Below are 27,401 nucleotides of genomic sequence, written 5' to 3' on the forward strand. Positions count from 1 at the left end.
GCTTGCTAGGCAGTCACTCTACCATTTGAGCCATGCTTCTAGCCCTACTAGGACTTCTGTTGTTGTTTGTACTTTACAAACACTAAAAAGTACATCCAAACTTAGAGGTCTAGGATCTAAAACTGAGTTCATCTGGGTTTGGTACCCACAGAATTTTTTATGCCTGTCTTGGGACTTGAACACAAGGCCTAGGCACTGTCTCTGAGCTTTTTTGCTCAGGGCTAGCTCACTACCACTTGAGCCACAGCTTCACTTCTGGCTTTTTCTGTGATTAGTTTGAGATAAGAGTCCCACAGAAGTCAAAGCTGACTTCAAACCTTGATCCTCGGCTCTCAGCCTCCTGAGTAGCTAAGATTACAGGCATGAGCCAACAGGCACCTGTTCCCCCCAGAATTTTTATTTTAGCCAAACAATGGTTTCATGAATGTCTACAGATTGGTTCTCTCAGTGTGCCTCAATTTTATATGATCCTGGGGAAGCAGGGAAATCAAGGTCATATGAATCTAGTAAAAATCAATTGAAGTAGTTAATGGCTTGGGGTGGGGGGGTTGTTTTTGTTTTTTAATGGTGCTAGGGAGAGAACCCAGAGCCTTGGGCATGCCAAGCAAGCACTCTGCCACTGAGCTATATCCCCAGACCTGAAGTAGGTATTATTAAGATTAAGGAGTGTTTACCTTTTAGCTCTAGGAACCTCTGGTTATTGGTCTTTTACTCCCCTTCCAAGCAACTCTAGTTACCCTGTGGGTAAGTGGAGGAGGCTTTGGCCTTCAGCTGACATCCCATTAGGTGGCAATAGAGATCACTAAAAAGAATGGCAAAGAAAATAACTTATTTTGGTTTATGGTAGAAAAAAGGCTTACACAGGGGCTGGGAATGTGGCTTAGTGATAGAGTGCTTGCCTAGCATGCATGAAGCCCTGGCTTTGATTCCTCAGCAAAAAGCCAGAAGTGACGCTGTGGCTCAAGTGGTAGAGTGCTAGCTTTGAGCAAAAGAAGCTTAGGGACAGTGCCCAGGACCTGAGTTCAAGCCCCAGGACTGGCAAAAAAAAATGGCTTACAGAGTATATGTGTGTTTTCATTAGATTTTACTGTGCAAGACATTTGAAAAGTTTTTCATGCTCAGATATTTTTATTAGAGTATATTAATTGCACAGGAGATTGGAGCTTTAATTGTTACATTTTCATGTGTATATATATTTTAATCATATTTACCCCCACCCCCGTTACCCTCTCTTGTATCCTTGTCTCCCTCCCCTGATCCCCTTCCTCTTCCCTAATAGTTCCTGGTGGTTTTTTGCTTGTCCTCTTTCCTTCCTCCTATTCTCAACTCACTGTCTGCTGTACCTCCTGCACGCCATCTCCAAAATAAACTCGATAGATCAGAAGACACAGGTCGTCATGTGCCCTGCTCTTTATCTCCGAAGCTGGAGACTTGGGATTCTCTGCACTGCTCACACCTATGGAGCTCACTGTCCTTTTCTTTCTCCCACCTTTCCCTTCTTTATCACTGTTCTGGATCAAGCCCTCATGTCTGTCTCTCTGGCTCTTGCATTCTCTCACAAGCTTCCCTACATATTTCTGTCTTTTACAGGATCTCTGGAGCCAAATCTCGCTCCTCTGCTTTTAAAGTGGAAGCCCTGCCTTCAAATGACATCAAGGTCCTTAATGTGGCCCCTGCTTCTCTGTAGAGTTTCCACTCCCTGTCTGAGCTAGGTCTCCAGCTCTCTGTGCTCACGTCTCTTACCAAATCTACAGCTCTTCTGAAAGCATCTCATTGATGGTTCTTGTCCCATGTACTCAGGGGCAGGAGGAGGAGCTGTGACTCTTAGCTGTCCAAGCTCACAGACTCCCTGTTATGGCCTTGCTCATTACCCCAGATAGTCCTCTTCTGTTGAGGATTTGGTTCTAGGGCCACAATCTCTATCTCTGTGTCTCATCCCCTTCTACTCCATAGGCGACTTTAATGTGACATCTCCTTGACCACCTTCATCAGTCCCTTTGTCATCACTGGAAACTGCTCCACCCACTCAGAGCCTGGCTCAGATGGCCTGGTGACAAGGATTTCCTCTTCTTCCATTTTGTGGTGTAGACCACTATTCCATGTTCTGTAGGATTTCATCAGTCCCCTTTCCTCTCACAAGTCATGTGCATCACTGTAGAATATGTTTTTAAATTTTCCATCTGAAGTAAGCCTGCCCATTAGTTGCAACCTTCTTCAGCTTCTATCCAGTCTCTGTTTCCCCTTTTAGCAAACTACCAAAGTTCTCTCTGCTTCTTCATTTCCTGCAGGCCAATTCCACAAAGCCTTTCTATCTATGAAACATTCTTTAACAGTCCCCAGCGAACTTCCATGTTGCTGTGTCAGTGACAAGTCCTCATCTTTCCTGACAGGATTTTCACCCTTTCTCCAAACTCTTCATCATACCTCTTTTGGGACCCTACACTTTGCAGGTGTCATGTGCAGTGGACACGCCACTTGGGCCCCCTTCTGCATCTGGCGGGATTCTTAGCCCATCTTATGGGTTTGGTGGAAGGACATCAAAGACTAAAATTACTATAAAAAATACAAAGTGCATATTTGCATGGCTTCCCTTTTAGTTAGGGCAGCAGCTGCTGAACTCCATACCAAGGGTCAACTCAGGCCCATTGCTGTTTACTTATGACTGACAGCATCACACTGTGTAGCCTAGGTTGCCCCAGGCTAACCTCCAACTTGCAATCCTCCATCTAATTCTTTTGCTTCCGCTTCCTACATGCTGGCATTACATCTATGTGTCTCCATGTGTGGCCCCTACTGATTTTTTTTTAAATATCATTTGATTGCAGCCCACTCCTACCAATTCCTTCATGTATGGCTGTTTTCCTACTACAGCTCCAGGTGGTGTGGTTGTGATGAGACTCTGGCCATCAAAGCACCAAGTATTTGTGTTTGTGTGTGTGTGTGTGTGCACACACGCACACACACTAGCACTTGAACTTGGAGCCTCTTGTTCTCTCACTTGGCTTTTTTCTCCCACTCACAGTTGGTACTCTACCTGGCTTTTTTGCTGGTTAATTGGAGATTGGACTCTCTCTCAGATTGGTCTGCCCAGGTTGGCTGAATCTCAGTCTTCAGACCTCAGGCTCCTGAGTAGCTTGGCTTATAGGCACGAGCCACTGGTCCCTGGATCAAAAAGTAGTTAATAAAAATATTTGCTGTGGCCCTTTAGAGGAAAAAAAAGGCCTGAGCCCTGCTCAAGGGCTCAATGAGTATGTGTCCTGGGTTCTACCAATCACCCTTACCTGCTGCCAGGGCAAGCAGGTAAAAGGAGCCCTCTCAGCTTGGATGAGGGGCTCTGGGGCCACAGTGCTCGTGCCTACTGCTTCCCTCATACAGGAGGGCAGAGGCAGTGTTGGCTACCCTGGACTAGCTGGACTCACATATTCTTCCAGCCCTCTAGGAATTCTCAGTAGCCTTTTGGAACCCTTATTTTGTTTGCTTGTTTTTTGTTTTGATAGAGAACACTCTGCAATCTAGGCTGGCTTGGAACTTGTGGCCTTCCTGCCTCAGCCTTCTAAGTTCTGGGAGTATCTCTGGTATCACCTCAACTAACGGCCAATTTTTTATTGTGGAATGAAAACACATATGAACAAATTTACTATCTTAACCATTTTTAATGTGTAGTTCCATAGTATGAAGCACGTTTGCATTGTTATACAACAATTACCACATTCATCTTTAGTAGCTTTTACTAAGTCCTTGTCTGCATAAATCACCTGAGTTTGGGTCTGTGGATTGCCACCAATACCCTTAACATATACATCTGATCTTCTTTCTACCAAAGAATCCTATCTCCTTTGCTGATCTTTCTCCTTATTACAACTCCACATAATGATAGGTAAGTTATCCACACTCACGTATAGCATACCCCTGTTCACTCAGCCTGGCTCTTCAGCCCTCTTAAACACTAAGTTTCATGAATCCTGCTTCTCTCTCCACCTATAGAAAACTCAATATTGAAAACACAAACAACATGTGTTTTTTCTGTAAACATGATAGGTGTTTGGAGTTTGTATTATCTGTATATTTTATAATTGATTATGCATAATGTCTCAAGAGAATGAATTGAAGATTCATAAGTACATTCATCCTTCAACACAGAGCAGTAAGTTGGAACAAGAGGATAGCATATCAGTTCAGATAATGGAATACTCTTACTTATTTTATGACAGTCTACCTACTTCCTTGCTACTCAGAACTTAGTGGAAACTGGAAATGGAAGCCTCTTCTTTTCTCTGGAATGTGGCAGCAGAAGTATTTTTCCATGGACAACTAAACCATGAAAAGTAGGGTTAAGAATAACCAGAACTGGAGCTAGGAATGTGGCTTAGTGGTAGAGTGCTTGCCTAGCATGCATGAAGCCCTGGGTTCCATTCCTCAGCACCACATATACAGAAAACGGCCAGAAGTGGCGCTGTGGCTCAAGTGGCAGAGTGCTAGCCTTGAGCAAAAAGAAGCCAGGGACAGTGCTCAGGCCCTGAGTTCAAACCCCAGGACTGGCAAAAAAAGAATAACCAGAAGTATTTATGTGCATAGAGAATCACAAATGAATGTGCTTGTGTGATTTTTCCTGTTATTTCTTAATTTATAAATAATTTTGATACATTTCTTAATGTAAGTAGCTATTTGACTTTGGAATTCTGCATTTGAGGTGGTATTCTGTTATCTATTTCTTTTTTCTCGTTTATTTTCTTGTTGCTGTACAGGGCCAGCCTCTCACGCTTGCTTAGCTCTTTCACTCAAGGCTGGCACTCTACCACCGGAGCCACAGCATCCATTTCCATCTTTCTGCTGGTTAATTGGAAATAAGTCTCAGCCCAGGCTAGCTTTGAAAGTCAATCCTCAGATCTCAGCCTCCTGAGCCACTAGGATTACAGATGTGAGCCACCAGCACTTTGCTTTGGTCATCTATTTGTGGAATACATTATTTAGCTGCTCCATGTAAATGAAAAAGCCTGAATTTATATTGGCAAAATTTGTTTTAAAAGATTGACATATCCCACCATAGACTTTTCCGTGTACTAGACGGCTAGTATTTTCGAGAATTGATTGTGTTTTCTTAAGTAGACAGCAAGTTTATTTGAAAGTGAAAGTGGTGAGACTCCCTGAAGAGAGGGGCTCCAAAGAGGAGTCTAAGGGGCTGGGAATATGGCCTAGTGATAGAGTGCTCATGAAGCCCTGGGTTCAATTCCTCGGCACCACATATATAAAAGCCAGAAGTGGCGCTGTGGCTCAAGTGGTAGAGTGCTAACCTTGAGCAAAAAGAAGCCAGAGACAGTGCTCAGGCCCTGAGTTCAAGCCCCAGGACTGGCAAAATACAAAAGCAAAGAGGAGTCCAAAATATTGTCAGTACGTCAACAAAGAACATAAATTATGAAAGTCAGAGCCTAGAGCTCCTGCTCATCTTTTCACCCAACAGTGCCTTACACTTATGGCACCTACACAAGCCACCCAGTTCCATGTCACTGCTCACGTCTCCGATGGGGACGAGGATTGCAGACAGTCTGTCTCTTACCCATAGCCTCAGTTGCAAGAGCCTCACTATTTCTAGGACTGTGCCCTGGAGACTGAGTAAGGAGGGGCCCAAAACTCCTATGGAACCATCTTGCACTCTGATTTCTTCCTTCTGCCTCCTTTTGTGAGTGCCAGGTCCTGGGAAATATCTTGTACCCCAAGCTGGGACCCAGTTTTAGGTTATGACAAACCTACCTTGTAGCATCTTGCTGCCTCCCTTCCCTCCCCTCCCCTCCCCTGCCTGCCCTGACTCTACATCTTTTCATAGTTACAATGGGCTTCTTGAAAATGTTCATCAGATCAAGTCATACTCAATAAATCCCAGAGTCCATTGCTTGGAAGCAGGGATGACACTGTAGGCATATGTAGTTGCTCGGATTTTGGTATAATGCTCTACTGTCATCATATCAAAACTTACACAAAAGGCCCTGCATTTTCGTTTTGCACCAGCCCACCCCCCAACATGTGGGGGTGGCTGCCTCAGCCTCAGTGGAAACCTGCCCTCAAGCTGCATCTGAGCTCCAGCGTACTTTGGGCCCCTCTTTATGTGACCTGCTTCCTCAACCCCCACTTCCTTCCAGTCTGCAGTTAGATTTCATCTCAGAGATGCAGGCTCCAGCCCCTGCTCCTCTCTAACCTTACCTCTGACCTTTCTGTCCCCCACCACCCTTTCACTAAGCTGCCTCAGAACTTTGGACCTTAAGCCTGGCCTTCTAATGCTTCTTTCTTGAAAGTCCTACTGTCCTTCACCTTTATTTTCATTTTCCTAGAGATTGGGAGGCTGATTATGAGCAACTTTGAATTTTACTCTAATTCCTATGGGATCCCTTCTGTTGTATACACATGATGTGTAGGAGAGGCTCCATAGAGCTGTGATCACCAGAAGCAAGTCATGGCCTGCATGTTCTTCCCCACTGAGTCAACCTGTCAGCTGATCTTTCCACTGAGGGCACTGAGCCTCCCAGGCCCTTCCATTTCCCCCCAGAAAACTACACTGCATCCACCCTGATCACGATCTGACATTGCAGATTTTCTCAGACTTTGTGAAGAAATCCTAGCCACATCCATCCCAACAAGTCCTTGCTTTGCTTGTGTGCTTCATTTGTTATGGTAGAATTGAGTGAACACTACTCTTATATTGATCCCCCACTGTACCACATCCTGTAATGATTTCTCAAAGGTTCTTAGTCTTGATTGGCTCCTTCCTGTGTTTGTCAGTACTGATAGGTAATTGTGTCTCCTTCCTTCACTGTTTCAGTAGGATCAACATACAGTAAACATAGAGGCTCACATATCATCCTCAGCAGACAGATGCATACCAGGCAGGCAGATACAGTGTGACCTAACCTAATGAGAACCAAGATAAGGAAAACAAGGACACACTCTCAGAGGTAGTTAGAGTGTAGACCAAGTGATGCCCTTAAAGGATTTTCTCTTTTTATTTTATTTTATTTCATTTATTTTTGCTTGAACTCTGCGCCTGGGTACTGTCTCTGAGCTTCTTTTGCTCAAGGCAAGCGCTCTACACTTGAGCCACAGCACTGCTCCCGAGTTTTTTGAGTAGTTTATTTATTTATTTTTTTTTTGCCAGTCCTGGGCCTTGGACTCAGGGCCTGAGCACTGTCCCTGGCTTCTTCCCGCTCAAGGCTAGCACTCTGCCACTTGAGCCACAGCGCCACTTCTGGCCGTTTTCTGTATAGGTGGTGCTGGGGAATCGAACCTAGGGCCTCGTGTATCCGAGGCAGGCACTCTTGCCGCTAGGCTATATCCCCAGCCCCTTTTGAGTAGTTTATTGAAGATAAGAGTCTCGTGGAGTTTCCTGCCTGGGTTGGCTTCGAACTGTGATCCTCAGGTCTCAGCCTCCTGAGTAGCTAAGATTATAGGCGTGAGCCACTGGCACCTGACTGGGAATTTTCTCTTTTAGTTGAGAGCCTGTTTTTAAGTTTTACTTTGGGTTGACATGCAGTAATTACGTATTTATGAGATAAGATGTGATATGTATAATGTGATGCTCCAATACATATACACTCTGCCCTTTGTTCCCCAAACATGTTGCCTCTTTGAGAAAAATTTATTTTGGCATAGTCTCTTTTTCACTAGGAGCAGTAGACACTGTAAAAAAGTCATTAAAAGTTCTTTACAAGGGGCTGGGAATGTGGCTTAGTGCTAGAGTGTTTGCCTAGCATGCATGAAGCCCTGGGTTAGATTCCTCAGTACCACATATATAGAAAAGGCCGGAAGTGGTGCTGTGGCACAAGTGGCAGAGCTCTAGCCTTGAGCACAGAGGCTCAGGGACAGTGCCCAGTCCCTGAGTTCAACCTCTAGGACTGGCAGAAAAAATAGAAGTTATTTACAGGCTAAGTGCTGGGGCTCACGCCTGTAATCCTAGCTACTCAAGAGGCTGAGATCACGGATTGAAGCCAGCCCAGGCAGAAAAGTCCCTGTGAGATTCTTATCTCCAGTTAACCACTCAAAACCCAGAAGTGGTGCTGTGGTTCAAGTGGCATACCCTGAGTTCAAGCCCCACAACCAACAAAAAAGTTATTTAGATAGGAAAGCACACCAAGGTGTAACAAAAAACAACAGGAAGCTGAAAAAGAAAATAGCAGTTGTGGAGCTGTTTTGCTGAGGATGAAAACCATGCTTAATGTCAACATCTAGGGAAGGAAAGGCAGCTGCAGGAACCTTGAAGACTAGGTGTTTGGCCCTAGTAAATGTTTAACCACATGCGTGGAAAGTCAGAGTGAGAATCCTACTAGAATGTACAGTCTGTAGCCCAAGGGGACTTGAAGGAGAAGTTGCTGGAGAATGAAGTGCTAGTTTTAAAGATAGAGGTTTCCGGAGGAAGAACTGCGACAACAAAAGTATTTGTACTAAGCAGTGAATCTAGCTTTTCCTCCCTTCTTCCCTTATTTGGTCACTTCCCTCTACAGTCATCTGCCTAGGTTCTAGTTGTGACTGCATGACTTTACCAGCTTTTCCACCTTGCCATGTTCTTTTGCTATTCTCAGTGGGTCATAGCATAGCCATTGCTTCCTTGTGGCTCCTTGATGAAGCCCCCCCTAAGTCGGGCCATCTCTCCTTTTGGACCACTGGCACAGCAGGAAAAAGAGCAGAAACAGAAGCTTTTTATAGGTAGAGAGTATTGTTGCTGTGCTATCTCTGGCCCAAGTATGGCATAGGCAACAGCATAGAAGATGCTGGAGGAATATTAACTAAAACATGAATAAGTAAAATGAAACAGCCTTGCATTTGTCCTCACATTCTTACGGTGATGTAGGTTTTTGGTGTTTTGTATATTGGTTTATTTTTTGCTTTATTTTCTTCAGTATTGGGTATTGAACACAGGGCCTCGGGTGCTTTACCGTTTGAGCTATGGTCCCAACTCTTAGGGATTTGTTTTTATTTTGTTTTTGAGACAGAGTCTTGTTAGCTTTGCCTGAGGTAGTCTAGAACTACAATCCTTCCTCAACCGCCCAAGTGCTGAGATTATAAGCATGCATCACCACCCCTGGCTTTTGGGATGACTTTTGCTTAAGCCCTGCCACTAGCTGCTAACCTTCCAGAATGGAAGCACTTTCTTCCTTTTCATTTTCCTCTAGGCCAGAACATTTTCATCACCTCAAAAAAAAAAAAAAACCAGTCTGACAGCTCTTCAAAAGGTTAAACATGGAGTTACCATATGAGCTAGTAATAGTATTCCTAGGTTTACAGACGCAAGATAATTAAAAACATATGTTCATATAAAAATTTGTACACAAGTGTTTATAGCACTATTCATAATAGCCAAAGGGTAGAAAGAACCCATATGTCCATCAATAGATAATAGATAAACACAGTGTGATATTTCTGCAAGAGATAATATAATTGAACCATAAAATGGAATGAAGCTCTGATTCATGCTACCTTGAAAACATGCTAAATGAAAGAAGCCTGCCACAAAAGGCACAAAATTTATGATATGAATTATCTACTGTAGGCACATTCACAAAGACAGAAGCAGATTAATGGCTACCAGGGCCTGAGAAGAGTAGGAATGGCAGCAACTACTTAATGGGAACACGGTTTCCTTTGGAAATTAAGAAAACACCCTGGACCAGGCACCAGTGGCTCATGCCTGTAATCCTAGCTATTCAGAAGCCTGAGATCTGAGGATCACACTTCAGAGGCAGCCTAGGCAGGAAAGTCTGTGAGACTCTTACCTCCAATTAATCACCAGAAAACTGGAAGTGGTGCTGTGGCTCAAAGTGGTAGAGTGCTAGCCTTGAGCACAAAATGCTCAGTGACAGTACCCAAGTCCGGAGTTCAAGCCCCAACAAAGAAAGAAAGAAAGAGAGAAAGAGAGAAAGAGAGAGAGAGAGAGAAAGAAGAGAGAGAAAGAAAGAGAAAGAAAGAAAACTTTCTAGAACTATAGTGGTAAGGGTTGCTAAGTGACACTAATGGTAAATTAGTAAAATTTATTAAAATATAAATGTTATTTTACTACCGTTTAAAAAAAGCAACCAGGGGCTGGGGATATAGCCTAGTGGCAAGAGTGCCTGCCTCCGATACACGAGGCCCTAGGTTCGATTCCCCAGCACCACATATACAGAAAACGGCCAGAAGCGGCGCTGTGGCTCAAGTGGCAGAGTGCTAGCCTTGAGCTGGAAGAAGCCAGGGACAGTGCTCAGGCCCTGAGTCCAAGGCCCAGGACTGGCCAAAAAAAAAAAAAAGAAAAGAAAAAAAGCAACCAACAGCCAATTTCTGAGGTGCTAAGTGTGGTGGTACACCACTATAATCCAAGCAGTTTGTGGGGGAGGGCTGAGGCAGCAGGATCATGCGTTTTAAAGTAGACTGGGCTACACAGACTCTGTCTTAAAAAAAACAACACCACCAACAGTTCTTCCAGCTGGGTGCTGGTGGCTCATGTGTGTAATCTTAGCTACTCAGGAGGCTGAGCTGTAAGGATTGGAGTTCAAAGACAGCCCAAGCAGGAAAGTCTGTGAGACTCTTACCTCCACTAAACTACCCCAAAAATCCTGGAAGTGGAGCTGTGGCTCCACTGGTAGAGCACCAGTCTTAAGCAAAAGAAGCTCAGGAATATCTCCCAGGCCCTGAATTCAAGGCCCAGGACTGCTATCAGGAAAAAAAGTTATAGTTGCCCTATCCTGGGCTCCAGAGTTTGGCTTGGTCCAATCTAGCATGGATGTATCAGCATAGATCCCCACCCTAGTCTATTTGTTTTCAGATGGATGGCAGAGCTCTACTGGGCCTCTGGGCCACAGGCAGGTAGGTGACTTAGAAACAACACAGCTGTGTGCCCTGCCTAACCATCACAAAATCTGCCTTTATGATTGAGAGTAATTGCTGAAGTCAGCTGCAGTTGTAGTGTGTTTAATAATTGAAGATACAATTCACAGCATGAAATGTATTCATTTGAAGTATACCACTCGTTGGCATTTAGTACGTTCACAGTGTTGTGCTGTCATCACCTCTGTTTAATTCCAAAACATTTTCTTCACAACCACTCCCCAGAGAAACTAGACCCTTTAAGCAATCCCTCATAGTATCCACAGCCCGTGGCAATGGCTAGTCTTTCTGTTTCTATGAATTTGCTTATCTGGACATTTTCTATGAATAGAATTGCCTTTTGTGCCTGGCTTCTGTCACAGGAACACGATGTTCTCAAGGCTTATCTATTTTGTAGCATATGGCACAATTCCCTTCCTTTTTAAGGTTGAATAATATTCCATTGTTTGCTAGAATATGTTCTGTTTGTCCACTCATCCATCAGTGGACACTTGGATTGCTTCCATCATTCGACTGTTAGGAATCAGGATGTCTCAGTGCATGTAGTAGACATGCAGAGGTCTACCTGTTGTCAAGGCCTCTGGGTCTATACCTCACAGTAGAATTTCTGGCTCATACAGGAGAACTCCATGTTTAACATTTTAACTGCTTTAACATTCAGACTATTTTTCACAGGAATAAGTTCCATGGCTTAGGGTTTGTTTTTTTACACACCTCTAAGATGGTGGGATTTATTGTGGCACTGCCTGCCTGTGTTTAGTCAGAGACCTACCTTTGTTTAGTAAAAATTGTAATTAATTACATTTTCAAAGCATAGATTGTTTCCTACCCTTCTCAAGAGGAGGAATTAAAAATGTACTGTGAAGCTGGGCACTGGTGGCTCACACCTGTAATCTCTAGTTAACTACCAAAAAGAGCAAGGCAATTACTCTCAAACTCTATAATTATAGTCTTTGGGCTGAACCCCTTCCCTTTCCTTCCTGCTCCCCAGAGACCACAAGGCATTTTCCATGACAGTTTGCTTTCACAGAGTTTTTAAAATTAGCTTAAATTAGTTACACAGAGGGAAATTTGTTACATTCCTACACTTCTACAATATATTCCATCCATCTTACCCACCTCTGTCTTTCTCCCTCCCCCCTTTCCTCCTCCCCAAAACAATTTCAGCAGATTTTATTGTTCTATTTTCATAGCTGCAAACAATTTATTTTGATTCATCTTCTTTTGAAATACATTTCAAAATTATTCACCTTTTTGTGTGTGTGTGCCAGTATTGGGGCCTGAATTCAAGAAGTGGGCATTGTCCCTTAGCTTTTTCACTCGGAGCTGGTCTCTCTCTACCAGTAGAGCCATAGCTCTACTTCTGGCTTTTTGGTGGCTTATTGACGGTAAGAGTCTCCCAGACGTTCCTACCCTAGCTGGTTAAACCACAATCCTCAGACCTTAGCCGCCTCAGTAACTGGGATTCTAGGTATGAGCCCTGGGCACCGGCTTCCCCATCCCTTTTTAAGGTAAGATCACTGCTATGTAGCCTAGGCTGACATTGAACTGGATCCCCCTGCCTCAGGTTTTCAACCTTCTCAACCTTTTTGGGTGGTGCTGTGGATGGAACTCCTCCAGAGTCACATACATGGTAGCAGGTACTGAACTACTGAGCTATATCCCCAGCCCCTGTCCCTCTTTGTTCCTGAAACAAGGTCTCTCTGTGTAAGCCTAGGTCTTCTTGAACTCACTGTCTTCTTGCCTCAGCTTCCAAAGTGCTGGGATTACAAAGCATGGGCCACCATGCCCAGACTAAACTCCCCCCCTTTATAAATTTGAAAATCATAACAATCGTATACTCCTTCCTCACTTGCAGTTGTCTGGGTGACTGACCTGCCCCTTTCACTTGCCATGGGTCAGATGATTGCCAGACATGGCCTCCCAAAAGTATTTTCAGGGTCTCTGAGCATGATTACTGTAGGTAATTTTTCATTAAGTTTCCTTTGCTGCATCAAATGAAAGATTTGACCTACTGCTTACATTCTAGCTGTGGAATTACTGTATAATGTTTTGTTTTACAAGAGAGTATACCTTGTGCTTTGTAGATTCAAGATTTGCAAATACAGCCGGGCACCAATGCCTCACACCCGTAGTCCTACCTACTCAGGAGGCTGAGTTCTGAGGATCTCGGTTCAAAGCCATATCAGGAAAGTTCATGAGACATTTAACCCTAATTAGCCACCCAAAAAGCCAGAAGCAGAGCTGTGACTTAAGTCGTAGAGTGGTAACCTAGAGCAAAAAAAGCTCAAGGACAACACCCAGGACCTAAGTTCAAAACCCCAGGACCAGCACACACACACATACAAATACTGTCTACCAGTTCTCCTAATTATATTGATGTCATTCCCCCCTTTGAAAGCATGTTGACACTGTATTCTTTCCACACAGCAATCATTTACCCTATGAGAGTTATAGTCATCGTGATGCTTCACTCCTAAATACTTAAGTCTGGCTTTTCTAAGAACAGTTAATTACAACACACAGGAAGTTTAGCAATGAGCTAACGTAGAGCCTTATTCACATTTCCCCAGATGTGTCTGCCATTAATGCCTTTTTCCAGTTCCTGTGAACCAGAATGCAGTCCAGGATCACATATTGGATTCAGTTATACTGTCTCCTCAATCTCTTGACCCTTTAGCCTGTGTCTTCTTTCCTTTCTTGCCAGCTTTCAGTGTGTTTAAGATGTCTCTCTATAGTCTTCTCTAAGGAATTTGATCTAGCATTTTTAGTTTGCGCAGGAGAGCTTTGGACTACATTGTTAGCAGCTGATGGCTAGTATAGCCATTCTTCATATCACTGCCTTCATGACTTCCTTAGCTTCATTTCCTATTGTCCTCAAGCCACTGATGGCCAACATATCACACTGGTAGTTCCTGGCTTGGCATTCATTTATTGTTACTCAGAGTCTGCCTGCTTTCACTACTGAGCTACTCTATGCATACTAGAAGCTTCTAATCACAGTGATACAGCCATCAAAAGAAGCAGATGTATCACATTACCTGGGGCATTATTATTCATGTGGCATGTACTTATTAGATGTGCCTTGCACTGTGACTGAGCAAGAAGATGGAGGCTGACATACACAGTGGAATATTTTCAATATACCGGAGGAGGGGGGCCATGGGTTGTTCTGACTCACAGAGCAGAGGAGAGAAGGGAGCAGGATAGGAGCAGTGGATGCCTTTCAGAAGTTACATATGTAGGTGACTGAAACTAGATCCCATCACTCTGTACAAAAATCAATTCAAAATGGATCAAAGGGGGGCTGGGAATGTGGCTTAGTGGTAGAGTGCTTGCCTAGCATGCATGAAGGCCTGGGTTCGATACCTCAGTACCACATAAGCAGAAAAGGGCAGAAGTGGTGCTGTGGCTCAAGTGGTAGATTGCTAGCCTTGAACACAAAGAAGCTCAGGGACAGTGCCCAGGCCCTGAATTCAAGCCCCAGGACTGGCAAAAAAAATTAAACAAACAAAATGGATCCAAAGACCTTAATGTGAGACCTGAAGCTTTGAAAGTTCTACCAGAAAATCTAGGGACAAACCTTGAAGATACAGCCTCCTGAGTAGCTAGGATTACAGGTGTGAGCCACTGGTTCCTGGCCTAATAAAACTTTTATTAAAAAGAACTGGCATTTTAACTGAACTTGAAAGATGAAAGATCTCCAGGTGAAGGCATGAGAAAGAGCAGGCCATCCCTGGTTATTTCTGGTGACACAGGGAGGACATCTTTGGTCATTTTCCCTCTTGGGAAGAATGGACATCACAGTGGTAATAGAGTAGTCACAGTAACAAAGGCAGTTGATGAACACACATGTTTGTAATGACAGTAAAGCCGTGTATTGTCACCACAGTGACTTCTGATGCGTTCCATTATGTAATTGGGCTTCCTTTTTTCTTTAAATGTGTAACACCAAAAGTTGAACAGATGGTTTTTCTGAGTATACTTCCGACTTTGTGTGAACATGTGAACAAGGTGCTACAGACCCCCCCTGATAACTAAGAGAGAGAGGGAGAGGGAGGATTAGGAAGATAGAGTGTTTGGTCTCTTTGAAAAGTATGTTTCAGAAGTACACCTGGAGGACAGCCTGGGGAATCCTCTGGCAACCCATCCCAGCTTTCATCCTTTAGGTCCTGCAGGGAAGGCCAGTGAGGGTATGCAAGTCCATACCCACTTGAGTCTCAGCAGATCCTTGGGCAAAGGGAAACTCGTTTTTTGTGTTTGTGTTTTGGTTGGTCATGGGGTTTGAACTTGGGGCCCGAGTGCTGTCCCTGAGCTCTTTTGCTCAAGGCTAGTGCTCTATGACTTTGAGCTACATCTCTACTTTCAGTTTTCTGGTGGTTAATTGGAGATAAGAGTCTCATGGACTTTCCTTCCCCATGTAGCTTTGAACCATGATCCTCAGCTCTCAGCATCCTGAGTAGCTAGGATTATAGGTGGGAGCTACCAGTGCCCAGTGGTGAATTCATTTTGGATTACCTGTTTTGTTTCATTTTTATCTCTGTTCCACTCACAAAAGAATTATATGGTTTTAAATAGAGAATTAGCAATGAGAAAATATACTCAAGCATTTATGTACTTTTCTATGCACAGAATTAAAACTTATGAGATAGGATTAATATTTGTTTCAAATAATTTTAGTTCCCCTTTTTTACAGTTCCTTAAAAACAATAAAAATGAATTTGAAAAATAGTAATAAAAATAAAAATGTGTCAAACATTGGAAAAATAATTCCAGTTGAAAGAACTGGATTATTATAGATAAAAGCCATTCTCTAGCTTCAGTGGTATTGAGTTCATTTGTTGTGTACTTAGAAATTTTCAAAAGGGTTCATGCTAAGTATTTTTACCATAAAAATGTTTATTTTAGTTATTTTGGAGATGAATTCTCCTGTACTTCTCTGCCCAGACTGCCTTTGAACCATGATCCTCCTGATCTGAGGTGCTTGAGTAACTAGAATAATAGACATGAGTCACTGGCATCTGGCTTTTTTATATTGGTATAAGTTGTTTTTCTCTAGCAAACTAATTGTGGATTAATACAGTATAATAATAGAGGGTACATTTCTAAAGGATGCACTGTACAATAACAATGAACATGGCACTTATTTCATCCTGACATGATTCCCTTGGTTCCTCTGTAATTCTTCCCCCTCCCTCCTCCTGTCCTGTTTCCAGACAGCTCATGACTTTGCTTAAGGTACATCAGATTTATTGTAAATTTTTAAAGAAAAGAAAGAAAACCGAGCCATTCTTTTAGGCTCATATTGGAGTCTGCATACAGCCAAGGCTCCTCCCATTTATAGTTGCAGAAATGTCACTGAGAGCCTGCTCCTCTCCTCATCTTTCTCTTCTCAATCAATGGCACCACTGTCCTTCCAGACTTTTAACATGCTTCTTTTTGCCAGTCCTGGGGCTTGAACTCAGGGCTTGAGCACTGTCCCTGGCTTCTTTTTGCTCAAGGCTAGCACTCTACCACTTGAGCCACAGCACCACTTCTGGCCTTTTCTATATATGTGGTGCTGAGGAATCGAACCTAGAGCTTCATGCATGCTAGGCAAGCACTGTACCACTAAGCCACATTCCCAGTCCCACATGTTCCCCTTCCTTCCTTCCTTCTTTCCTTCTTCCCTTCCGTCAGTGGTGGGCCCTAAACTCTGGACCTAGGCACTGTCCCTGAGCTCTTCAGCTCAAGGCTGGTGCTCTACCACTTAGGCCACAGTGCCACTTCCTTAACATGTTTCTTAACTCAAGCCTTTCTCCCACCAGTCTACCTGCAAGCTCTGTTGATCCACCCCGGGCCATCCTAGCCTCTGCTAAAGATTTAGTCTCAGGCTCCTCCCAGCTCTTCTCTTGAAGCTCTTCCTTCCCCAGTTTTCTATACCACAAGCTACCCCAGAACCAAAAGCACTCATTTCTCCCAGGAGACAGTCTGGTATATGTACTCTACTAGCCCTTAGGTGCCACTGTTAACTTTGGAATATGTCCCATTACAGGTATCTAGAGCACAATGGTGATGAATAAGTCAGTCCTTTCTCTGTGGTGTGTTCTTAATTTGATATGATTAAGTCCATTTGTTCTGGTTTGCATTCCACCTGATATAATGGAATTTTGTTACTTTTTGTTTTATTTCTGGTTATATAAACATTTGCATGATTCTGAAATCAAAATTAGACTCAAAGAATTCAGCAAGGTCTCCTACCTGCCCCTGGCCAGCTAATAGCTTCATTTGTTTTTGGTCTATCCTTCCTTAATTTTCCTTCTTCATTCCCGCACAGCAGTTACCATATAACATGTTTCTGCATTTTGCCTTTTCTCATCAAAATATATCCTGGAAATGTGTAGCAGATATAGCAGGTCATCCTTTAGTTGTGCAGTCCTCCAGCATATAGGCCTGACATAGTTAACTAAGTCCCTTGGTAACAGAACCTGAGGAGTCTGAAGTCTTCAGCATATGTTGTTTTTGGCATTTCCAGAGTTGTCTCCACAGAGTGTATTTCTAGGAGGCATTCCTTTGGTCATGTGGCTTGTATTCGACATCATAGTGGTTTTGATATTTGAGAATACAGTTCAGAGTTCCAAAGAAGCTGACCTTTCACATTAATTTCATATGTAGCATTGGGGTTAGGGGGTTCCATTGAAGACTCTTCCATTGAAGATCCTGTCTGTCTTGTATTCTGGCCTTTCTCTTGCCCCCTTTCGCAGTTAGCACCCCTTCTTTTCTCCACCAAGAGCTGCCTAGTGGATCAGTCCTGAAGGCTGAACAAACAGTCCACAGGCCACTACTAGCTCTCAGGGCTCATTATTTTCCATTAAGAACCCTAAAAGTGGGCTGGGAATATGGCCTAGTGGCAAGAGTGCTTGCCTCCTACACATGAAGCTCTAGGTTCGATTCCCCAGCACCACATATATGGAAAACGGCCAGAAGGGGCGCTGTGGCTCAGGTGGCAGAGTGCTAGCCTTGAGCGGGAAGAAGCCAGGGACAGTGCTCAGGCCCTGAGTCCAAGGCCCAGGACTGGCCAAAAAAAAAAACCCTAAAAGTCAGAGACTGGAAAAGTAATCCCTGTGCTAGAACAGATTAGAGATAGCTACTTTACAAAAAGGATAGGTACCCATGGACTGGGAGATGCATCTGCATGCGGAATGGCTCTAGGTTGCCCCCTGAGACCCCACTCAGTCCTAAATTGCTAGAGGAAGAGAAGAGAAGCAGGAACTCAGGGGCCAAGTCAGAGTGAAGCTAGGACCTTGTTTCTTGACAGGAACCACTGCCACCATGATTTTCAGAGTAAGAATGCCTCGGGGGTGGGGTTAGCCTTTGTTGAGATGAAGCAGCTGAGACATGAGATGCTGAGTCACTTGTTGGGCCCGTGGTTGGAAAGTGGCAAAGTCAGGATTTGAGCTCTGGGTTGGCTGGCTCTAGCCCTGTGTGTTCTTTTCATGATTCTGTGGTGTGTGCATCTCCCAGAAGAGGTTGTGCTGTTCTGTGTTCCCATCAGCAAGTTGTATTGTGCCCCATAGGTTGGGTTTTATTGAGCACAAATATGTGTGTTAACAAAGAGACATGAGAAAAACAAATATCCACACAAACCTGGGCCTTCCTAAGAGGCATTCTGGGTGGGCAGCTCCCTTTCAGCAGTGGAGGTCTCTGGTCATGTGGTCCAGGGGCCTTGAGGGATGACTCAAAATGGCCTTTGCCAACGTGATGTACTGGGAAGCCCACACTTCTTGTACTAAGAAAGACACGCGCAAGTCACTTACTACTCTTACGATATCAGGTCAAAGAAGACAATGGTGTGGTGCAAGTTAATTGCCTTTGACAACACCAGCAATAGCCCAAAGCTCCTAAAGAAAACTTTGGGTCCCAGCTTGGCCCTAGAATACATTGTTCTGGGAAAGTTACCAAGATTTGTGCCTGCAGCAGCCTGGGCCCTCACATGTGGTTCTGTGCCAAAACCTACCCTTGCGCTCTTTTCTTCAGATTGGTATGTTCTCTGTGATACTTACATACTTGTTTAACACTTCAGGGAAGAAAAGTCGGAAGACCAGGACCTCCAGGGCCTCAAGGACAGACCCCTGAAGTTCAAAAAGGTGAAGAAAGATAAGAAAGAAGACAAAGAGGGCAACAAGCATGAGCCTCTGCAGCCGTCAGCCCACCACTCTGCGGAGCCAGCAGAGGCAGGCAAAGCAGAGACATCAGAGGAGTCGGGTTCTGCCCCGGCCGTGCCAGAAGCTTCTGCTTCTCCCAAACAGCGGCGCTCCATCATTCGTGACCGGGGACCCATGTACGACGACCCCACCCTGCCTGAAGGCTGGACAAGAAAGCTTAAGCAAAGGAAGTCTGGCCGCTCAGCTGGGAAGTATGATGTGTACTTGATCAAGTAAGTAAGGCCAAGTCCTTTTTCTGTAGGGGTGGGGAGGGCCAAGGGGTGGGGGGTGGGAAGCCAAGGACATCCACTGGAATGATAACTCTTAGCTGCTCATTGATCTGAAGATTGTGTGGACCACCCCACCTGGAGCTCCTTATAGCGAATACTGAGGGTAGATTGCTTAGGGAGCTTGTGTACAGGGTCTGGTGCTACTGCCCTGCCTGGGGATAGCAGGTCCTTTACCTTCACTACACCTCAAGGCCTTGTTTGGAGATGGAATGGCCCCAGGACCTACTTTGATGTTATTTTCCTCTGCAAATCAATGGTGGGCTGAGTGTGCTAACAGGACCTCTGGGAAGAGAGACAGACAGGCTTCATGTGCCTTTACCGCTGTCCCTTCTGTGTTCGTCTAGCTTTGGACTGACAGCTGCATGTTTTCTGTTGAAGCAGTTTAGAGGAACAGTAAAACTGAACATCTGTGATCCCAGAAAGGCTAGTAATTTTCAAAATATGTTTGTGGACACTTCCATTTCATTCCACAACTCTTAGAAGCAGGGTGAATGAAGCACTATTAACTATGATTCCTGAGGAGGCTGAGCACCTGAGTTCAGACAAGGACTATTTTGATGGTGGATCAGGCCCAGACACTGACCAGAAGAATGAGCCCTTTCCTGGCAGCCCTCAGTGTACAAGGCCTGACCTCTTTGGTTGCTGGATTGCGGAAAAGACCCAGGGAATCTAGAGGTGCAGCCTGGGTGGCATGCAGGTCCTTGTGGGCTTCCATGCAACAACTGATGAGCAGAAAAATACTGAGCTGTTCCAGCACCCGAGCAGGCCATTCAGGTGCCCACTGCCCCAGGTGACCTAATTCCTTCAGTGCACTATGTCTGAATTAGAGGTGGCTGTCCAATCTTGACTTTTCTTCATTGGGACTCATGTATGAGAGGGCTCATCAGCACGATCTACTCTGCCCCATCACTTGAAATTGCCATGGAAAGCCTCTTATTTTATGTCTCTCCATTTGTCCCCACAGTCCCCAGGGAAAAGCCTTTCGCTCTAAAGTGGAGTTGATTGCATACTTCGAAAAGGTAGGCGACACCTCCTTGGACCCTAATGATTTTGACTTCACGGTAACTGGGAGAGGGAGCCCCTCCCGGCGAGAGCAGAAACCACCTAAGAAGCCCAAATCTCCCAAAGCTCCAGGAACTGGCAGAGGTCGGGGACGCCCCAAAGGGAGTGGCACTGGGAGACCCAAGACAGCGGCCTCGGAAGGTGTTCAGGTGAAAAGGGTCCTGGAGAAAAGCCCTGGCAAGCTCCTCGTCAAGATGCCTTTCCAGCCATCACCTGGGGGCAAGGGCGAAGGGGGTGGGGCTACCACTTCGGCCCAGGTCATGGTGATCAAGCGCCCCGGAAGGAAGAGAAAGGCGGAGGCCGATCCCCAGGCCATTCCCAAGAAACGGGGCAGAAAGCCTGGGAGTGTGGTGGCAGCTGCTGCTGCCGAGGCCAAAAAGAAAGCCGTGAAGGAGTCTTCCATCCGGTCTGTGCAGGAGACCGTGCTCCCCATCAAGAAGCGCAAGACCCGGGAGACGGTGAGCATCGAGGTGAAGGAAGTGGTGAAGCCACTGCTGGTGTCCACCCTTGGGGAGAAGAGCGGGAAGGGACTGAAGACCTGCAAGAGCCCTGGGCGGAAAAGCAAAGAGAGCAGCCCCAAAGGGCGCAGCAGCAGCAGCAGCGCCTCCTCACCCCCCAAGAAGGAGCACCACCATCACCACCACCACTCAGAGTCCCCAAAGGCCCCGACACCACTGCTCCCACTCCCACCTCCGCCCCTGCCTGAGCCTGAGAGCTCTGAGGACCCTACCAGCCCCCCTGAGCCCCAGGACTTGAGCAGCAGCGTCTGCAAAGAGGAGAAGATGTCCCGAGGAGGCTCACTGGAGAGTGATGGCTGCCCCAAGGAGCCAGCTAAGACTCAGCCCGCGGTCGCTACTGCCGCCACAGCCGCAGAAAAGTACAAACACCGAGGGGAGGGAGAGCGCAAAGACATTGTTTCATCCTCCATGCCAAGGCCAAACAGAGAGGAGCCTGTGGACAGCCGGACGCCCGTGACCGAGAGAGTTAGCTGACTTTACACAGAGCGGATTGCAAAGCAAACCAACAAGAATAAAGGCAGCTGTTGTCTCTTCTCCTTATGGGTAGGGCTCTGACAAAGCTTCCCGATTAACTGAAATAAAAAATATTTTTTTTTCTTTCAGTAAACTTAGAGTTTCGTGGCTTCAGGGTGGGAGTAGTTGGAGCATTGGGGATGTTTTTCTTACCGACAAGCACAGTCAGGTTGAAGACCTAACCAGGGCCAGAAGTAGCTTTGCACTTTTCTAAACTAGGCTCCTTCAACAAGGCTTGCTGCAGATACTACTGACCAGACAAGCTGTTGACCAGGCACCTCCCCTCCCACCCAAACCTTTTCCCCATGTGATCATTAGGGACAGAGAGCAGTTGAGAGGACACTCCCATTTTCGGTGCCATTGGTGCCCCGTCCACAGCTCCCCTAGTGCCCCCCTCACAGCCACAGTGGGACAGGGAGGTGTGAGGCAAGAAAGACCATCAGATTCTTTCGAGAAGATGATGGAGATATCCAGTGTCTGTGGCCCACATGATCCCAGCGTGGTGGCACAAGTCTGGCCCCATGCCAGCCCCAATCCCAAACTGACGAGGACATTTCATGGGACAGTAAAGTGGCACCTGTCTGCTTTGGCTCCCACATGGCTAGGAAGGAGTCCTGAACCTTCTGGGTGTAGACTGGCCTGGGCCGTGGGAGAGGGCGGCCTAGGGTGAGGTAGCTTGGCCCCTTCTCAAGGCCTGTCCTGCAGTGGTGGCACTAGAGAGCAGCCACGGAGGTGGCAGGACGAGGCGCAGGCAGGCTGGCCCAGGGCCAGGCTCAGCCTACAACAGGGTAAGAGAGACTCCTAGTTGGTGAGAACAGTCTGTGACTAGTAGTTAGGGACTTAGCGGATAGGACAAGGAAAAGTAGGGAGGAGAGGAAAATGTTCTTCCAGTTACTTTCCAGTTCTCCTTTAGGGATAGCTTAGAATTATTTGCACTATTGAGTCTTCATGTTCCCACTTCAAAACAAACAGATGCTCTGACCGCAAACTGGCTTGCATTGGTGACACTGTCCCACAAGCCACCAGACGTGATGGTGTTCAGAACTACCTGGATCTGTATATACCTGCGCTTGTTTTAAAGTGGGCTCAGCACATAGGGTTCCCACGAAGCTCCGAAACTCTAAGTGTTTGCTGCAATTTTATAAGGACTTCCTGTTTGGTTTCTCTTCTCTCCTTCCATTTCTGCCATTCTTCATTTCTTCTCCTCCTCTCCCCCTACCTCCCAGTCCATGCCCTTCTGTGCCAGGCAGCTGCAGTGCCCAACTAAATGCTGAGCTGACCCCAGTAGGCTTCAGCCCCTAGGACTCTTCCCTGCCCTACTGCCCACTGCCAGCACCAGCCTCACCATGTCTGAGCCCTGAGGAAGCCCTGGGCTCTGCTGAGTCTGCCCTGGCCTCTGGAGAGAGAGAGGGTAACGAGGTCTTGCTCTCCTAGGTAGCCCCCTCTTCCCTGGTTCAAAAAACAAAAGGTAAAAAGCTTTTCAGGCCCTGAACAATGAGCCTTTCTACCCTTCTACTATCGAAAAGTGGGGATCAGGGAAGCTGGGCCACATGTGGTTGCTGAAAGAGGCCCAGAGCCCCTCTCCCGCCCCACCCTCACCCCACAATGGCCTGCCAGAGTTGAGTGCCGCAACAGGGGCTTCGTGCCCACCATCCTTGCCCTACTGAGAAGTCTAGTACTTAGCCCCATGAGGCATGGCAAAGGCAGACTCTTGAGACTGAGCTCTGGGGGTGGCAGCTGGGCCCCCAGCCCTTCCACTGTTCCCCACCACCACCACCAAGTCCTTTTCTAGTGGAACTGTTTAGCTTTTGCTCCCTGGAGACTTGAGTGGAGCTAGCACACTGGTCCATCACTGGCCTGTTTGTGTGGTATGGGCGTTTAGAGGCTTGGGCTTGCTGTGAAGTTTGATCCGTTTTATTTGGGATCCCAAAGTTTTTACCTCCCTACAGGAAGTCCTTATCTAGCTGCATATCTTCATCATATTGGTATATCCTTTTCTGTGTTTACAGAGATGTCTCATATCTAAATCTGTCCAACTGAGAAGTACCTTATCAAAGTAGCAAATGAGACAGCAGTCTTATGCTTCCAGAAACACCCACAAGGCACGTCCCATGTAAGCTGCTGCCATGAACTGTCAAGTGCGTGTTGTCTTGTGTGTTTCAGTTACTGCCCCCCCCCAAGCTTCCTTGCTACAGTGTAGTAGTCATGAAGGAGTGAAACATCATAGAAACTGTAGCACTTCTTTGCCAGTCTTTAGTGGTCAGGAACCGTAGTTGACAGTTCCAATCAGTAGCTTAAGACAAAACTCTGTTTATCTCTTCTGGAATGGTTAGAAGTGAGGGATTTTTTTCCCCATTATGTTTGTAGACTCATAGTTGGCCTTTCTAGCATATTTGTATCCATTTCCTTATACTGTAAAAGCAACTCCTGCAACCAGACTCCCATCAGCCAGCCCTCATCCTTTCTGCCTGCTCTGCTGTTGCTCCTCCCGCTCTTACTTCTGACTCCTCACCAGGAAGTGGGGGTCAGAAGAGAGTATTGGGAATCCAGAATGAATCTTTGGAACTCTTCTTCCTCTAAGGACAAAAGGTCCCTGCCCTGCAGTGGCCTTAAACCCCTGGCAGCCCCAAAGGACACTCACTAATCCACACAAGCATGTCACCGAGAGATGTTTGTTGTAGTCACCTGGGGGTTTTGTGCACTAAACTTAGTCCAGTGAAATAAGGCTCCTAGGCTGGGTGCCATCTGGTCCTAGGAAGAAGAGTTTGGGGGCCACGAGGTCATTGTGTTGCCTGGGCTGCTTAGGCAATTGTGGTTAGGAGCACAGCACTTCAGGTGGCATTTTCTTTCCATTGGGCCTCACCTGCAGCTCCTTTGATCCTCAGCTTCTCACCCTTAGAGTTGATTCCAAAAATGCAGGTGGAATCTGCAGCTGTTTAGGGTTTACTCTATTTCACTTTCTTCCCCATTCCATTTTCCCCCAAAATAGGTATCTTGAGTCAGTGGCCTTTCATTAGGCAGCTTTGGTCATTTATCACATTAATAGGTCCTGTTGCTCCCAGGCTGCTTGGGGTCAGGTTGACAAGAGGTTGGAGGGAAAGCCTTAAGTCATGGCATACTCACAAGCCATGGCTGGCCCAGATTAGGGGTGTGACCTTGATTGTATTTATATTCAAACATAGTGAAGAATCTGGGAGCTGGCCACCAGCCTTAAGATACCTGGGGCTGGGTTGTTAAGGTCACATCCTGTCAGTGTCCCCAATCCTGGTCTAGTTGTTAGGTACTACCTCCTCTCCCAACAGAAAGCTGTATGTCCTCCAACTCCTCCCAGGTATCACCATGATGGCCTGGCCCTGCCCTGCCCTGCCCCACCCTGCCCTGCCCTGTCCAGTCCTGCCCTGTCTTGCTCTCTAGTGGCTCTGTCATAATCAATGAAATTGTCAGCCTTCACAGTGCAGTGAGCTGGGGACACTAGAGCCAGAACCAGACTTAGGACAGCGCCTTTCTGCTGGTGCTGTGTTCCTATGAGAAAAGGCACCAGGGACAGTTAGAAATGCCACCCCCCCCCAAATGTATCAGTGCCAAACTAGCCAAGGATGCTTAGTCTTAGCTAAAGAGATGGTAAGAACTGACCCTGGTATGGGTACAAACAACACAGTGGTATCATTCCAGGCTAGAGGCCACAAGCATTGGGAACCGGGGCAGCCCCCAAATTGTCGCCAGCTTCTGTACCCAGCTTGTCATTTACTGTTGACAGTGATCATGAAAAAGGGTAATATCCAGAAGCAGACAACCACGTTTGGTGGCAGGAGTAGTTTCCTTAGCTGACAAGACCTTTGGATTTTAGATAACATTTGCTAAGAAGCTTAAGCCCAGGAAAGAACAAAAGGGTATGGACTGAATCTACCAGGTGGGACTAACCAAATTTCATTCAGCCCAAGTTGAGGCTCCCAGAGCATTGCAGCCAAGCTCTCTGGGCTGAATGAGCTAACGGAGATCACAAGTACTGGTCCTTTGAGACATCTTTTGTGTATCTCACCCTAGCCTGTGTCTTTCTCCCAGATTGTGCCCTGATTCCGTTGCTCACACCTACAGATTGTAGGAGTTGTGGCGTAGACTTTGGAAAGGAAGCAGTGTCTTGAGCTCCTGTAGGCTGTGACGTAGCTAGCGAAGGGCCCGGTTGAAGAGGGCCTGGGGAAGTGAGGATTGGCCAGGGCCAGCCAGATGCAGCAGAGCCCCCAGCCCAGGCCAAACCCTCTGCTCCCTCTGTGTCCTCTTTTCACTCTTCCTCCCTGCTCTCTGCTTCAGTGAATCAGCTCCACTCTGAAGGTATTTGTTGATTCTCTCCATTTTGATGTCTTTCTCTTTTAGATACTCTATCAATCTTTAGAAAAAGCTTAGTCTAATTGTTATAAATTGCTAGGATACTGCCTCCCCCAGGGTCTAAAATTACATAGCAAAGGGGAAAAATTGAACACTGAAACCAATTCTCAACAATTTAGAAGGTAAACCTTGAAAACATTTAGCAGAAAATTACATTTTGCTGTTTCTGAATACGAGCAAGCTTTTGCAAAAATGCTAATCTAAAAATACATAATGTTTGGCCTAAGATATCTGGTGAGTGTTACTGGCCTGAAGCCTCCTGCATCTGAGGTAAAACCAGGGACCTCTTGAGGTTCTGGGCCTTTTATCATAAGTAGAGAGCCATTCAGTTCTTTGGGGAGAAGTCCCCAAGGACGTAGCTCGCGACCCTGTTGTAGTGGTGTGGAGGCTGGTAGCCTGCCTGGTCTCAAAGCTACCAGAGGCTTTCTCTGAGTGTGGAGAATGGAACATTCACCAATGAGCCGGAAGGCTGGGCACCACCCAACTTCCTGCTCTCTGACCTCCTGCTCGGGGACCTCCCTTCCACATGCCTCCTATCCTGCTCCCTAGAGAGGTCTTGGGTGCAGATGAAGTGGCTGTGTGGCAAGCACCCCAGCATTCCATTCTCAACTTGCTCCTCACCGCAGAGCCTCTTGCTGCCTTTCCAAGCCATCCGCTTGCCCTCTTGGGAGGCAAAAGAGCCTCTGGGGTGAGGCAGTGAGGGCAGCAGATCCTCACAGAACAAAGTCTAGCCTTTGAGTCCACGAACATTTGCAAATGGCAACTTGCAAATGGCCTTTGCCCTTCATTCCTCCCTCCCATCTTACCTTTTATCAGGTCCTGCTCAGCACTGAGAGCAAATGTGGTTTAAAAAAAAAAAAAAGGCCATGAGGGTTGGCTCCTGCCCACTGATAGTCCCTCTCCCCACAGTGTTTGTGTGTCAAGTGGCAAAGCTGTTCTTCCTGGTGACCCTGATTATACCCAGTAACTTATAGACTATACACATAGGCCTGCTTTATCTCCTCTATCCTAGGCTTTTGTTTTGCTTTTTAGTTTTGCTTTCAGTTTTCCTGTCCTTTTTATTTTGTGCACCGACTAGACACACAAAGCAGTTGAATTTATATATATATAAATATATCTGTATATTGCACAGTTATTAACTCATTTTGCTTGTGGCTCCACACAAAAAGACCTGTTAAAATTATACCTGTTGCTTAATTATAATATTTCTGATAATCATAGCATAGGACAAGGGAAAATAATAAAAAAAAAAAGAAAAAAAGAAAAAAAAGACAAATCTGTCTGCTGGTCACTTCTTTGGTCCAAGCAGATCTGTGGTCTTTCCTCGCTTCTTTCAAGGGCTTCCCTGTGCCAAGTGAAGGAGGCTCCAGGCAGCAGCCAGGTTTTGTACTCCATTTCTCCTGTGCTTGTGGAAAGGCTCCCAGGTTCTGGGCACAGAAGAGTTCACCTCAGCAGGTGCATGCAGCCTGGTCCCCTTCATCTCGGGGCGGGGGGAAGCTGGCGGGCACAGGGTGGGGAGATGCCCCAATCCTTCCAGTGATCTGGTGAGGGTAAGCCCGTGTGCAGTTGGCCGGGCAGGCCTCCCCCACCACTCCTAGCGGCGAGGCTCA

At 46.1% G+C, this 27,401-nt stretch overlaps 1 protein-coding gene and 1 long non-coding RNA gene across 2 annotated transcripts in view; one reads left to right on the forward strand and one right to left on the reverse strand.

The window, feature by feature from the left end:
* Mecp2 (methyl-CpG binding protein 2) overlaps window positions 1-21,497 on the forward strand; it is a 64,949-nt gene extending 43,452 nt beyond the window's left edge. The window contains exons 2-3 of the mRNA XM_048336824.1: window positions 18,905-19,258; window positions 20,280-21,497. Coding sequence (XP_048192781.1) covers window positions 18,905-19,258; window positions 20,280-21,369 — 1,444 coding nt within the window. The 3' untranslated portion in view covers window positions 21,370-21,497. The remainder of the gene's footprint in view (window positions 1-18,904; window positions 19,259-20,279) is intronic.
* On the reverse strand, window positions 15,780-26,639 carry LOC125344205. The gene is made up of 3 exons (XR_007209435.1): window positions 26,509-26,639; window positions 23,907-23,912; window positions 15,780-15,790 (listed from the first exon to the last, which is right to left on the reverse strand). It is a non-coding gene; the product is annotated as an uncharacterized LOC125344205 (long non-coding RNA).
* Window positions 26,640-27,401: the final 762 nt, after the last annotated feature.

This window comes from Perognathus longimembris, chromosome 28, assembly GCF_023159225.1.
Source record: "Perognathus longimembris pacificus isolate PPM17 chromosome 28, ASM2315922v1, whole genome shotgun sequence".
In the NCBI taxonomy this organism is placed as follows: domain Eukaryota; kingdom Metazoa; phylum Chordata; class Mammalia; order Rodentia; family Heteromyidae; genus Perognathus; species Perognathus longimembris.